Source organism: Pinus tabuliformis, chromosome 8 (genome assembly GCF_031772625.1).
Source record: "Pinus tabuliformis cultivar Carrire ecotype Pingquan chromosome 8, CPIR1, whole genome shotgun sequence".
In the NCBI taxonomy this organism is placed as follows: Eukaryota; Viridiplantae; Streptophyta; class Pinopsida; order Pinales; family Pinaceae; genus Pinus; species Pinus tabuliformis.
Window position 1 is genome coordinate 1,158,315,899 of NC_142294.1, and position 16,503 is coordinate 1,158,332,401.

The following is a 16,503-nucleotide window of genomic DNA, read 5'->3' on the forward strand; positions in this document are numbered from 1 at the left end:
CTTAGTGGGACTAGCAGCTCTGAATGGACACTAGATTTCCCGATAACAATATGACAAAGATGGTGAAGGTCCTCTATGAAGAGAGGAATAACATATTGCAAGGAGAAAGTTCCAAACCTCCCAAAGGAGAAGGTTCTTCAGGAGGAGGTAATGGGAATGGAGACAAACTTCCACCCTCTCAACCATCTTCTTCATCTTCTTCTTCACAAGCATCTTCACACTCTTCCACTAATATAGCCCTTACGCATGCGCATCATCATTCTTCTAAAGGAACTTGTAAATCACCTTTTCTAAAACTTGATGTTAAATTCGAGTTGCCCATGTATAATGGTGAAGTGAATGCAGAGAAGCTTGATAATTGGATTCGTCAATTGGAGGTCTAATGAAGGATTTAAAACATTCAAGAGGATGACATAAATATTCAGTTAGATTCCTTGAGAATAGAGGGTGCAACACTAATATGGTGCAAATAAAAGACCCAAGAGGAGATTAAAAAACACGGTAAGATCTCAATTTCTTGGAATGATTTCATTGCTGCAATTAAAAGACAATTCTACCCTCTAGCTTATATGCAGAAAGCCATCACGAATTGGCAGACCTTTAGACATCTTAAAGGTCAAAATGTGCAAGATTACATCCAAGAATTCAAAAAAAGGTATCTGGTGTTAGGTGTAGATATGCAATCACGGGACACTTTGCTTAAATACACAGGAGGTTTGCATAGCTATCTTCGACACACCATTTTTATGATTAATCCCATGAACCTTGATGAGTTCTGTGTTCAAGCTACACACCTCAAAGTAAGAGGGAAAAATGTACAAGAATAAGGTAAGAAGAAGCCATTCCAGAGTGGTGAAAAAGGAAAGAAATCTAAAGGAAAACAGAAGAAAAATGCTTATTTTAAGAAAGAAGGGGAGAAACCTGTGTGCAGGAATTGTTCCAAAGAGGGCCATGATGAAGTGCATAGCTGGAAGCTTCATCCTAAATTAAGGCCGAAGAAATTTAACAAAAAAGGGAAACATAAGGCAAACGTTGTTGTACAACAAGACTTGGGTTCCGATTCAGGCGATGAAACAAAGATTGCAGCCACAGTCACTAAAGAAAAAGTCGTGGCAAAAACAAGCAAAGAGGAAGTTGTGGCAAGAACCAGCGCAACAAATAACTCCAACAATGCTTCAAATGAAGAAAACATAATTGAGTTGTTCCATATGAGTGTTATTTCCAAACACACCAAGATTGATACGTTGTTTGATAGTGGATCCAAGGAAAAATTTAATTTCTACAGACATGGTCTAGAAATTTAATCTGGAAATCGTGCCTCATCATAAACAATATCTGTTGGGTTGGATAACCAAGGATGAAAATCTTTAGGTCACAAGGAAATGCGTTTTCAGGTTTTCTATTACTTCCAATTTCGTTGATGAAGTCGAATTAGATGTAGTGTCGCTGGATATTTCTGTAATTGTGTTGGGAAGCCCGTATCTGTACAACCAGAAAGTCGTTTTCCATAGATTTGAGAACAAATATCATTTTTTCAAAGATAGAGTGGAGTCTATTGTGAGAGCCCATCATAGAAAGCTTAAATTTGTCTTTATCAAGCGCGGGGCAAATGAAGTGACTGGTCAATTCTAGCAAGAATCTTGTGCTCCTTATGATCAAGCAGAAGAATGACACAGAGCATGAATCCTTTGCAGGTTGTGACGTGAAGCTGAAAGCCGAATTGGTTGATGTGGTCAATCAATATGGAGATGTGTTTCAAGAACCAAAGGGATTGCCACCAAAAAGGGGAATTCAACATGAAATTCAGCTACAACAAGATTGTCCACTCCCAAATATCGGTATGTATCGAATGTCAATTCTGGAAAGTTTAGAAATTAAGAAACAAGTCCAGAAATTGTTACATAAAGTTGTAATTCATCCCTCTACTTCACCATGTGGTTCACCAATTGTTTTGGTACTTAAGAAAGATGAAACCTGGCACATGTGTGTAGATTATCGAGCTTTGAATAAAATTACTATAAAGAATCGATACCCACTGCCCAGAATAGATGATTTGCTAGATCAGTTGAAGAATGCAAAATATTTCACTAAATTAGACTTGAGAAGTGGATATCATCAAGTTAGAATAGATGAGGAGGATATTTGGAAGATTGCTTTTAAAACCAAAAATGGATTGTTTGATTGGATGGTTATGCCTTTCGGTCTTTGCAATGCTCCAACTACATTCATGAGAGTCATGAATGATGTTTTAAGATCCTTTCTTGATGAGTTTGTAATTGCCTGTTTAGATGATATTTTGATATTCATCAAATCACGAGAAGAGCATGCAAAGTGTGCGAGGAAAGTGTTGGATGTCTTGAAAAAAGAACAGTTATTTCTTGAGATGTCTAAATGAGAATTCGGGAAAACTTCCTTAGTGTATTTGGGCCACATAGTTGGAGGAGGTGAGCTGAAGATTAACCTCTTTAAAGTTTCGATCATTGTGAATTGGCCAACACCCAAATCAGTCACAAAAGTAAGGAGATTTCTGGGAGCAGCGCATTACTGGAGGAATTTCATTGCCAATTTCTCTTCCATAGCAGCTCCACTACATGCTTTGACTAGTGTGAAGGTTTTCTTCCAGTGGGGAGGCAAACAGAAAAAAGCATTTGATGCTTTAAAAAAAAACATCAATTCAACCCCAGTTTTAGCATTGCTGGATTTGAAACAACCATTTGAAATACAAACAGATACAAGTGACTACGCCATGGGTGCAATTCTTTGACAACTGGTAAGCCAATTTCATTTCATTCTAAGATTTTAATGGCGTTCTTATTAACTATCCTACATATGATAAAGAGCTTTACGCATTGGTGCAAAGTGTGAATAAATGGAAGCATTACTTAATGGGAAAAGAAACCATTATTCACACCGATCATCAACCTTTGCAATATCTGCTATCTCAAACAAAATTGTAGAAATCAAGGCACTTTTGTTGGATGGGATTATTACAGCAATTCCACTTGGTAATCAGGTACAAGAAAGGTATTTATAACATAGTAGCTAATATGCTTTATACACCAGTTGTTAATGTAGCCATTTTACTCAAGAATCATTTTGTTTTGGCTGAAAGTTATGTTGAACAATATGCACATGATGCTGAGTTTCAAGAGGTATATTCAAACTTGATTCAAGGCCACCAAGTTGAGGAATTAGAATACCATGTACATGATAATATTTTGTATCATTTGGGAAAACTTTGTGTTCCATAGGGAGAGAGAGTAAATGTCGCAAGGGAAGCGCACACTTCTCTTATTGCTGGACATTTCGGTGTAAGTAAAACAGTGGAAAATCTTCAGAGGTATTTTTACTGGCCTCGTATGTTTGAAAGTGTGTCACATTTTTCAGAGGTTGTTCATTCTCTGTAGTCGGTAAGCCTAGTAATAGGAAACTAGGATTGTACACACCACTTATGGTGCCTTCACGTCCATGGGAGAGTGTTTCTACGGATTTTGTAGGAGGTCTTCCTTTATCAAGAAAAGGTCATGATTATTCATACGTAGTTGTGGATAGGTTCAGCAATATGTTCATATTAATCCCTTGTAAAAAACAAATTACAGCTGAACAAATAGCTCAACTTTTCTTTCAAAATGTATGGGTTCATTTTGGATTACCTACTTCTATTGTAAGTGATCGTGATTCCCGATTTGTTGGGAATTTTTTGTCAAATTTATGGAACTTGATGGACACCAAGTTGAAGAAAAGTACAACCTTCCATATGCAAACAGATGATCAAACTGAAGTGGTTAACATGACAGTTATTCATTTGCTAAGAGGATATTGCAACAAACATCCTAAGTTGTGGGATGAACAGTTGCATTATATTCAGCATGCTTATAACTGAGCAAAGCACTCTTCTACTCTAACTTCGCCTTTTGAGGCATGTCTTGGTTATTTCCTTAAATCGCCTTTGGATTTCATCTTTGAGAAAGATGTAATTGTAGATGGACATAGCGACATAGACATAGCAAAGAAATTCATTTAGCAAATTCAGTTGATTCACCAAACAGTTCAAGAACAACTAGAAAAGAGTCAAGGCAAGTATAAGGCAAGGCATGATAAGCATCATGTGGATCATCAGTTTCAAGTAGGTGATGAAGTTTGGCTTTACATTAGCAAGGAAAGGCTTCAAGGTGAAGGTAAAAAGTTGAAACCAATCCATTATGGTCCATTTAAAATTCTGGAAAAGATTGGTAATAATGCTTTCAAGCTTGATTTGCCTTCATATATGCAAATTTATTCCATTGTTAATGTTGAAAATTTGAGATTGTATGAGCCTCCTTTGATTGAAGATCAAGGAGAAAGTGTACAAATTCCATCAATTGAATATTTTTCTCCAGAATTTCTTGATGAGCTTCAACAAGACACCATACTTGACAGAAGAACGAGGTCATCAAAGAGGGGAAATTTTGATTATCTTCAAATGGGTCTCAAAGGTACAAATCTATGAAAGGCCAAATGGATTGAAGAGGGGAAGGTGAGGGAACAATACCCTCATCTATTCAATAACTAAATATGATCTTTTGGGGACCAAAAGGCTTTCAGTGGGGAGGAGTGATCAAGTGCTCAAAATTATGCTCAAAAATAAAAGTGTTAGAATCTTGATAAGCTTAGCTTCATATCGAAGATCTCGTCATTCTGAATCCAATGGTGTGAACAACACTCAAATTCGAGCTCGTATGCAGAAGTTAGAGCAAGTCAAAGTTCAGGGTTGACTTGCTCACATGGCAAGATTGGATGATGTGGCAAAGACAATTAGCGAATTGGGAGGCGACAAGTGGTAAGTCGCCATTGGCCCCCGCATATCGTATATCGAAGGTGGACAGGTGATTATGAATCAGCCCCCGGCTGAGCTTAGTTACGATGCGATATATCACATATCGCAATCGCAAAAGGGGTTGGTGTTTACAAAGCGGCCCTAGCTGTAAGCGCCTATTGCGATTTTTGATAGGGCACTCGATGCGATATTGTTATATATTGTGTTTTATGATTTCGGCGGGTCCATCTTATAGTAGAACGCTTGTACGTCGATGCTTTCGCCGATTGCGATTTAAGCCCGCAAGACTCCGCCGATTGCAATTTGCGATAAGACTCGGGCGACATATTATGGCCCGCTGCGCGGTGAAATTCTCGCTCAGTTAGCGGATTTCAAGAGAATTTGATGGTTAGTGGTCGGAAAAGGGGAATTTGTTCGCAAATTGTGGGAGAACTAGGAGAGGTCATAAATTCTTCAGTTCTTACCCAAATTAGGTGCAAAAAGAGTCAATTCGAATAGTTTTGGCTATTATGAACTCATTGAGACAAGTTTAAGAGGAATTTGAGCATTGTAAACACACTTTTGTTGTAATTTTGAGCATAATAGAGAGGCCCAAGCATTGGAAGCTGGACCAAGGAGACGTAGCCCAGGAGGGGTGAACTCCTCATCAAATCTATGTGTTGTGTGTTGTATTTTGATGTTCTTTTCTGTTATTTTGTTGTTGTTCAACATATGTTTTATGTTAAATTGTTTATAAAATTTACATAAGAAGCTCTCATGGGAATCAGTTAATTAATAAAAAATGGTGAATCTTTAAACACTTGATAAGCAAATTATAAGCATCTTGTGTTTTATTTTGAATGGGAAATTAGCACAGCATTACTAATTTGCTCCATTTCAGATCACTCCCAAACAGGGTGCCCTTGGAAACAACAGCTCCCTTGCTCAAAGCTCAAACTGCATTTACCATAACAAGACCAAACCTAGAATGTATGATAGCAAACCTCACCACCCTCCATAAATCGTTGATGGATGCCACCTCCCATGAGTTTCAAGACTGATTGAGGTCTCACACAAGTTACATTACCATCTCCCATACACAAGGTGCATTGAGAGGACGAGGAGTCTGGTCCTCGTGCCTTCAGCCATGTGGTATTCATGAATGCCCATGCGTTACCTCGATATCATCGTTGGCTTGGTTAATCACCCCCATCGAGGATTTGGATTCTAGATTTTGAGTATAATAAAACATAATATTTTATTTTAGAATATAATATAATATTTGTTATTTTTAATAAAATTACTCATTTAGACCCTTTCCAGCCAGTATGGAAGATATGTTGTCCTGTCCTATAAACAATACAAATAAAATAATAAAAATAAAGATAATGATACATTAAAATAAAATATAAATAACTTTTTGAGTCATTGCATTCGCCCATGTTTTTTCATATAGTCTTATTAGCCCATGGTTTTTCCCATGGTATTCTTCTCTAATGTAGGCTATTTAAAAGCATGATTTTTCTGTTTCTCCAAATAAAAGTATTTGATTGGGGCTTTGAGTGGTATATATATATGTTGTATCCTCACACATTATAATAGTCATTTATGACTGATGTTCCATGGTTAAACATTGAATCCAAACAATAAGGAGAATTAGAGTCATAGTTATAATGGTCAGTCCCCACTCATGTTCCATGGTTAAACATTGAAGCCTAATAATAATCAGAGTCAACAATAAAAAGTGAAAACACCACATATCTTCATCCGTTCACTTGATTTACGCTTAATTTTGTGAGGTTCATTAGTTTCAACATTTCTAATGAAAATTTGGTTGAATTTACCATTTAAATTACTTGGTTGTGTTATCACTATGTAATTTTCCTTTTATATTTAATTTCATAAAGAAAATTGGTTGCAAAGTTTTATGAAACCAACTCACAAAAAGATAGAAAAGATAGATCAACGCCTTATAATTCAGCCTCTTCGAGGGGGCAACCTCCTTTACCTTACACAAATGAACAATTCTTGGATGATACAAATGACAAGACCTCCTTTCTATATATAGGATTCTAAGGGGTCATGAAATAATCAGAGCCGACATAACAATAATAATGTAAGGGCACAATAATAACAATAGTGGCATTCTATGGGGCACAATAATAACAATATCGAGACTACATGGGCACAACAATATAATAAGGGGGTTGTTTTCAAAATGTCATCAGTCTTCATTCTGATTTGATGATATCCTAAACGAAGATCCAACTTGGTGAAGTAAATTGATTCATGCAATTCATCCAATAATTCATAAACGACAGGAATGAGAAATTCATCTTTAATAGTGAGCTCTTTGAGCTCCCTATAATCTGGACACATGCGCCAAGATCCATCCTTCTTGTGCATCAATACTACTGGAGCAGAGAAAGAACTTTGACTAGGTTGAATTATACCAGCCTCTAGCATTTCTAAAACCATACGTTCAATTTCACTCTTTACGGCATAGGGATATATGTACGGCCTGATGTTTGGAGGAACACTTCCTAGAATCAAATGAATAGCATGATCATGATCACGAATAGGTGGGAGACATTTGGGAGTCTCAAATACCTTGGAATGATTGTCCAAGACTTCTTGGAGATCTGGAGAAATAGATGATTTCAATGTGGAAACATCTAGTGAACATAATTGTGCAATTACACCTCATTGTTCCTTCTTTAGAAGCTTTGTCATACCGTTAGAGCTGATTACCTTTCCCGGTTTCCCTGCAATACCCCTTAATTCAACTTCCTTTCCTTCTGCAGAAAATTTCATGAAAAATTCTTGAAAATTAAAAGCTATTGTACCAAAGGATTGTAGCCATTGGACTGCTAGTACAACATCAGCACCACCCATTGGAATGGAAAGCATTGGGATATTCAATACATATTCTCCCATGGATAGCTTGATATTATGGCACTTTCCAGAGAAATTCATGGTTCCTCCACTTGCAACCATCACTTGACACTCTGGTGTTGGATATAAGAAGAAATTTAATTCTTTGGCTATCTTACAATGAATAAAATTGTGGGTAATTCCTGAATCAATCAACATTATTACCTTTTTCTTCTTGATATGTACTTCTATCTTGATAGTTTGAGGAGTGGTAATTCCAGCCAATGCATTACAAGATATGGTCGGATTCATTTCTTCTTTATCTAGGGTTTGTTCCTGGAGTAGATCGTCTTCTTTTGAAATTTCTTGTTCCTTTACTTCCTCCTCTTCACAATCCATGTAGAATAATTTCTTCTCAGCACACTTATGACCTTTAGTGTATTTGCTATCACAACTGTAACAAAGCCCTTTTGCTCTTTTTTCTTCCAATTGTTGTGGTGTCAACCTTGTAGGTTGTGGAAAGCTAGGGGCAACAACACTTCCATCTTTATAGTTGTGAGTGGTAGGCTTCCTGGTTGCCATAATTTTTCTTTCCATTTTTCTTGCTAACCTAAATGCCTTCTCCAATGAATCAGGTTCCCAAAGGCAAACCTCATGTTGGATATTATCCTTTAAAGTTCCTATGAACACATCAATCCTACGCTCCTCTGGAATATCTTTTACCCTTATGTTCAATTTTTGGAAGTCCTAAATGTGCTCCATCATTGAACCCTTTTGTTTGAGATTTATCAATTGGGTAAAAAAAGTGTTGCTTTTTGTATCCTCATAATGTGTTGTCATTTCTTCCATAAAAATTGCCCAAGTGACAATTTGTTTACGAGATCAAAGCCATCGATACCATATAAACTGATTTGGTTCCAAATATAAAGTTGCAATACGTACCTTTTGTGTGTTTTGCACATTATGGAGATCGAAAAATTGCTCCATCTGTAGTATCCATGTTCTGGGATCCTTGCCATCAAACTTCCTCATATCGATCTTTGGAACATGGTGGTTCTTCAATCCAACGTTAGAGTCTATGAAATCATGATTAACATTTATTTTGTTTTCATCATGAGTTTCCTTTACTACCCTTTCGTCATTAGTAAGCATTTCTTGTAGAAACTTTGTCAAATCTGTCTTCAAATCTTCCATGCCTGTCTTCAAATCTATCTTCAAATCGTCCATCTTAGCTTCCATGTCATTCATCTTAGCTTCTACGCCTTTCTTTAAACCATCCATCTTAGCTTCCACGCCTTTCTATAAACCATTCAGCTTAGCTTCTACATCTTTCTTTAAACCATCCATCTTAGATTCTGTTACTTGTATGAAGTGCCACGTGTCAATGTTTTGACCTTAGGATCTGAAAAATATACACAGGAAACTATAGTCCGTCCTCTTTTTGTAACTTCTTACGAAATTTCAATCTGATGCTCAAAACAAAAGTTATGACTATTTTCCCCAGGTCACCTGTTTGGAATGTAATTCGGGAGTCTGCAAAAAGGCCAACTTCCTCAGATCATATCTCCGCAAATATAGCGTGAAAAGCTCTGAAATTCGGACCCGAGGTTTAGAACGATTTCAGCCCAAATGGGTTTTGGTTTTAGCATATGAAACGTCGCAAAAAACAATTTATAGCGAAAATGAGACGATGACCTGTTTGGAGCAGCAAAACCCTAGAATCCAAAGCTCTGATACCAAATGTTATGAAACCAGCTCACGAAAAGATAGAAAAGATAGATCAACACCTTATAATTCAGCCTCTTCGAGGGGGAAACCTCATTTACATTACACAAATGAACAATTCTTGGATGATACAAATGACAAGACCTCCTTTCTATATATAGGAGTCTAAGGGGTCATGATATAATCAAAGCCGACGTAACAATAATAATGTAAGGGCACAATAATAACAATAGTGGGATTCTATGGGGCACAATAATAATAATATGGGAACTACATGGGCACAACAATATAATAAGGGGGGTGTACTAATAACAATAAGGGGTTAGACTAGTAGTATAGTGACCTAACACAAAGGTTTTATTTAAAAAGATGTGATAAGCATAAAAGGCTTAAACATAAAAGACATTTCAAAATATTGAAGGTCTACTAGTCAGAGCCTTTGGAAATCAATATTAGTGAAGACTCCATTGTTTACACTCAGCAAGAGATCAATAATTTGCTATAGAGGATCGTGTGCAACACTTTTAAGATTTTCTTGTTCTTCATGTTCCCATTATTGTTTACATTTGATTGATATTTCATTGTGTTTTTGGTTGATGTGGTTGATTCATTAAGATTGATGTTAACTTCTTCTCTTCTTTTCTTTTATTTTTAATCTTATTTTTGGCTTTTAGTTTATAAATTTAATATTCATTTAGGCTGAGAAAATTAAAAGTTCGACAATCATTTCGAGATTTATTTTAGCTTATGAAATGAGAGAGTTAAGGAGGTAATTTTAACCATGAATGGGTATATTAGTTTTGTTATAGTTATTATTAATTTAAAATATATATTTTATTTTTATAGAAAGATTTCAAATTATTTTTAATTTGTTAAAAGTCCGTGCTTTTTGCAAATAAGTAAATAAGTTAAAATTTTAAAAGCGAAAATCTATTTTTATAAATTACCAATAAATTATTTCATGGTTTTCTTGGAATAATAGTGATGAATTAGTTTACATTATAATGGCGTAGTCTAACTTATAGACGAAATGACTTTTTTCACGACAATTTTTTCTGGTTAAGTTTAATCAAAATATGACAAAGATTCTTAAAAACTTGAGTTTAAATTGTTTAATCTTCATAATTCAAGTGCCCCATGGGTTTTTCAGGGTTTTCAATCCATTTATGCATTCAAAAATGTATTTTGAACAACAACAAAAATCTTGAAATTGTATTGTCGAATTTTGGTGAATTTCAGTGAAAAAGACTATTTCGTCTATAAGTTAGACTACGCCCATTATAATTAGTAATAAAAAATTATAATTATTTTTACCCAATGAGTTATGTTAGGTTTTACGACATTCTTAACAAAAAAAATAAAAAAATGTAGTTGTTAGGGGATACTCGTTTTATTATAAATATCATTAATTAAAAGTATATTTTAATTTTCTAGAAATATTTCAAATTATTTTTAATTTGTTAAGAATCTATGTTGTTTAGAAATAGGTAAATTAGTTAACCTTTTAAGAATGAAATTCTATTTTTTTGCAAATTATTTTAATTAATGTGGTTTTTTTTAATAATAGCAATGAATTTGTTTACTACCAAGAGCAATAACAAATAACAATTTTTTTTCTTTGCTTGAAATTAAAAAAACACGCGCTCTGCTCCACCTGCTAGGTCAAGCCGCTTCTGAGCTCGCCTTGGCCTTCAGCTCTCAGCCATGGCCCCTCCAGACGCTTCACCGGAGGCGGCTGCCACCCAACAGGCTTTTTCTGCCCTGGTTAAATCCTTACCCCCTCAGCACCCTCGCCCAGCAATCTCTAAGTTTGTAAAGAAGCTAGATGTTCTGCAAGAGGTCAACCTTCCTCCAGCTCTTCCTCGCATGGCCGCTCTTTCATTAGTAGAACGAGGTCTCATCGGACAATTCACTGGCCTCTGGCCATCTCCGAAGACAGTGCAAAGATGGGTCGAACGAAACTGGTCTGATAAAATACAAGGCAAAATCTCCATTCGCTTCTGCGGGAAAGGGTATTTCACCTTCCATTTCGAATCAAGAGAAGACAAGGATCTAATCTTCAGAAACAGACCATATTTCATGGATTCCAGAGGCCTATACCTCAACAAATGGACTCCAGATTTCGACCCCGAATTGGATGTCCCTAGCGTTGTTCTGGTCTGGGTTCGGCTCCCTCACCTTCCCCTCCATTGTTGGGGAGATGAATCGGTTCGAGCTATCGGGAATGCTGTTGGAAGATTCATTGACCATAGTGAGCCAAAAGATAATATGCAAGCCTGTGCTCACATATGTGTAGAAGTTGACCTAGGCAAAGGTCTTCCTGAGGCCATCAAACTCAAAGTGGACGACTGGACTCACATTCAGCAACTGGACTACGAGCAGATCCCGTTTAAATGCAAGGTATGTCACGAATATGGCCATTTTTCCAATCGTTGTTCTAAACTTGTTGATGTTGAGAATGTTTCACAAGATGAGCAATGGGAAATGGTCAAGAAAAAGAAGACTACCCCCATCTCCAAGGCACACCCTGAAGCTGCCCCTCCCAATCATAATGCATCCATCCCCTCCACCTCATCCCTCTCTAACTCCTCCCTCCCCTCTCTAGCCCATCCTCCCCCTCCCCCTTCTTCATCCAATCCTTTTTCTGTCCTTTCCCCCCTGAAGACAACCCCCCTCCCTTGCCCCAAGCTGATGCCATTGATCCCTCCCCCCCTCTACTTATCTCCTCCTCCCTCTCCCTAGAACCTCCCTCTTCTAGACTTACCAGGAGTTCTTCGAAAGAGCATGGAGTAACTATGGATGCACAAAAAAAACATGGGCCAGGAAGGAAGTCTGCCAAGCAGCAGAGAGATGAAAATGCTCAGAAGGATATTGCCATGGGCACTCAGAACCCCATAGAATCCTACATTTTGGGGCAATATGATAAAGAAACAGTACACAAGGAGCAAGGAGGGCGAGAAACTCTCCGTACCCCTCACACTCAATGATGAAAGTTCTATCCTGGAATAGTAGGGGACTAGGGCACCCCTCCAAAATAGTTGCCTTAAAAGATCTTATAAAATATGAGAAACCAGGAATTCTATTATTACAAGAAACAAAACAAGGACAACAAGAAATGAAAGGAATCATTGGTCAACAAAAGCAGTATAATGGCAGCATTAGTGAATCAAGGGGCGCCTCTGGGGGAGTTGCAACCCTCTGGAACCACAGCATTTGGAACCGCATAACAGACACAGTCAGCCAGCACTGGATAAAAATCGTTCTAGAGAACATAACAGATAGCCAAAGGATAGTCATCTATAACATCTATGCACCAAACCATTACAGAGACAAAGAGCAGTGTTGGGCTGCTCTCAAAGCAAACATAGATGAAGAAGAAAGCAGTAATATTATTCTCGGGGGAGACCTCAATCTCATACTCCATTCCAATGAGAAAAGAGGAGGCTTCTTCTCTCCTGACCCTTACAGAACGCAGTTGGAGACCATCATGCAAGATCACGATCTTATTGATGTTGTTCCAAAAAATCGAAGGTTCACATGGAGCAACCGCAGGTTGGGCAAAGGCAATATCATGGAAAGGCTTGATAGAATCATGGTGAATGTCACGTTCCTCTCCTCCTACTCCACTGCTTATGCCACCATCCTACCCTTCTCTGCTTCTGATCATTACCCCACAACTCTTGTTCTTGAAGCCCACTGCCCCTTAGGGCCCATTCCCTTTAAATACAGCCCTCTGTGGAGCAGCATTCCCGTTGTCAAAGAGATCGTTCAAAGCACTTGGTGTCAGCACATAGAAGGATCACCAGGATACATATGGGAAAACAAGCTAAAAAGGACCAAATACGCCTTAAAGGAATGGGAAAAAAACTGCTACACGGAACCTGAGAAGGTTAAAAAAGAGATAAAAAGCAAATTGGAATACATTCACAGCATAACAGAGGAACACGGAGTCTGACAGGAAGACAAAGACCATGAAAGCGACCTCTACTTCCAACTATATCGAGCATCTAGAAAGGAGGAGCAGAAATGGAGAATAAAATCTAGGCAGCTATAGCTGCAAGGAGGAGATAAAAACTCTTCTTTCTTTCATAAGTAGGCTATCGTCCGAAAAATTAATAACAATGTTAAATCTATCATAGATGCAGAAGGCAATCTTCAAACCACTCAAGGTGCCATTAGAAAGGCAGCCTCAGATCATTACAGTGCTCTTTTAACAGAAACGAAAGAGGAGGAAGATTACTCAGATCTGCTGCAATATCTCCCCACTGAGATCAGCAAGGAAATAAATGATAACTTGAACACAGAGATCGAAGAAGAAGAAATAAGAAGAGCTATTTGGACACTCCAACCAGACAAAGCTCCTAGCCCAGATGGTTTCCCCATCTGCTTCTATCGAGCTTATTGGGGAATAATTAAAAAAGATCTAGTCAAAATGATAAAATGGATTCAATGCAAGGGCAAAATTGGAGGTTTCACCAATGCCACCCATCTTGCCCTCCTTCCCAAAGAGAACCGACCTTCATCTTTTTCCCGATTTCGACCCATTTCTCTTTGTAACTCATCTTACAAAATCTTAACCAAAATCCTTGCTTCTCACCTCAAACCTCTCCTCCCCTCTCTCATCTCTGAAAACTAAGGAGGATTCTGACCAATAGGAAAATTTCTGACTCAATCCTCCTTGTCCAAGAAGCTATTCAATCCAGTCAATCTAGAAAGGAAAAAGGCTTCATTCTAAAATTGGACCTAGCCAATGCCTTCGACAGAGTAAGGCATTCTTTCCTCATTGTTGTTCTAAAGAAAATGGGGTTTGTTACGCCTTTCCTTGATCTCATCAAAGCTTGCATTTCAGGTCCTTGGATCTCTCCTCTTGTTAATGGAAGACCAGGGCCTTCTTTCCAATCCTCTCGAGGGCTAAGACAAGGCTGCCCTCTTTCCCCTTATCTGTTCATCTTGATGGCTGAATCCTTCAGTAAAGCATTGGACTACAATCGGCGGGTCGGACTCATCACAGGTATTAAATTCGGGAATGGAGTCAAAAACATAAACCACTCTCAATTTGCAGATGACACTTTGTTAATTGGAGGAGCCTCCAATATAATAGCCCACTGTTTCAAAGCCCTCTTAGACAAATACATGAGATACTCTGGAGGTATGGTCAATCAACTCAAAAGTGCATCTATGGTTGGAACACTACAGCTCAAGTCCTCCATAACATCGCCAACACCTTTGGGGTCCCTTGCAAGGAGCACTTCACTTATCTGGGCATGCCAGTGAGTGCTGGTCCTCTGAAAGCTGAAGTCTAGGATACTATCATAGATAAAATGAAGAGGAAAGTGCAGCAATGGGGTTCCACTTGGCTCAATCCAGCAGGTCGCCTAGTTCTCCTGAAAACAGGTCTTTCTTCTCTACCCTTATACCAATTCACACTTCTACAAGCTCCTGCCATTTTCCATCATAAAAGGGAAATCGTTCTCCGCCATTTCCTTTGGAAAGGGGGGAAAAATGAAAAAATGAAGTTCAATCTTGTTAGTTGGAAGCAGGTCATTCAAACCCAAGATCGTGGAGGCCTAGGAATTAGATCTCCCAAGTTCCTAAATCTGGCTTTTGGTGGCAAGATCGTTTGGAGATTCATTAGCGGCCATTCTGCTTGGTGGAAAAGAGTGTTGGAGGCCAAATATCTAAACTTTCCAAGACAACACCTCTTGGATTACGATATCCCTAACAGAGTTTGCTCTAAAATCTGGAGATTGTGCAAGAAAGCAATCCCCTTTCTGGCCCAAAACATTTCTAAAGTTCCCAAGGGCGGCACCAATATCAAAATCGGAGCAAATAAAATTATGGGACAGTAGCCTATCAACAGCCAAACTGGAACTGATCAAATTCTCTCCTTCTTTGACAACATAGGGCTTCATTACTTGGATCAGATTTCTCAATGGGATACCCAATCTCAGATTTGGATGGGATGGACCTTTCCAGCCATACCCATAGACCTCAAGGCGAGTTTTACTATTCTCCAAGCTCACCTTCATACCATAGTGTTATAGACATTTTTGTGCCTTACAGCATGAAGCATGAAATGTTCATAATCTAAGGGATCCAAAGTCCCTAAACATGTTGTTCCTACCCCTAGAGGAACAAGGTCAGAAAATCACAGCACTGAATAACAGTTCTCCACCTGAAAACACTCAAAAACAAGGCAATTCTGGATCATGTCAACTGCTCCACTGAGCATCTGCGCTAAATGTCAACTGCTCCACTGTCTACCTGCGCTGAATGTCAACTGCAAAGAAGGCTACCTGCGCTGGGCGAGTTGGGACATGTGGCACAGTCATTCCTCAAGGTGTCAACGCCCAGGAAGCTTCCAAAATGACACTTGGATCAAGGAATTTGATTGGTGATGAGTAAGAGGGTCTAGATCTCCAAGTGGAAGCAAGAACCTCCAAGTGGACTCAAGAACTGAAGAATAACTAAAGTGAGAGAGGACACTAGTCAGCTCTCAAGCTGACTCATCCTTTCTCCAAAACTCCTATATATAGAGCTCTCTCATGAGGTATAGGGAGGTTGGAATCTTGTGAATGTAAGGAAGTGCTGTTGGTTTGAGTTTAGAGCTATTGGGTGATTTGATTTGAAGGAGGTGAAGAGGAGATTTCTTTCTGCTGGGAAGGTGATGCTGGATTGGGCCTCTTATGGTTGTATCACTTCCTGAACTTTACTTCTTCCATTAATAAAGCATTTGAGGTTCTTCTATATGCATGTGTCTCAATGATGTATGGTCATACTTGTGTATTTGATTTATTCTAATCCTTGAATCAATTATGAATGTATGTTTCTTGTAGTTTCCCTCTCTTGCCATTTTGCAGGATCTTGGTGTAGCTGGGCCAGTGAAAGAGCAAGGAGCTGGGAGCAAGCAGCAAGGAGAGAAGATTGGATCAACCATTAGCGAAAGACATCGGTTAGTGGATCTCTTTCTCTCCTATTTTACTTTCATAAAGAAGAAATCTTAGATAGCTTTGCTTCGATTGTTGCTGAGGTACTATCACCCTTAGAGTGGGATAGGGTCATTCCGTATTGGATACTTTTCCCAACAACAAACTGGCGACTCCGCTGGG

General features: G+C 38.3%; 1 protein-coding gene across 1 annotated transcript; it reads left to right on the plus strand.

Moving 5' to 3' along the window:
• Nucleotides 1–12,509: 12,509 nt before the first annotated feature.
• On the plus strand, nucleotides 12,510–13,349 carry LOC149239451 (uncharacterized). Its single transcript, XM_089369866.1, has one exon. The coding sequence runs from the start codon at nucleotides 12,510–12,512 to the stop codon at nucleotides 13,347–13,349; it is 840 nt and encodes a 279-aa protein (XP_089225992.1).
• Nucleotides 13,350–16,503: the final 3,154 nt, after the last annotated feature.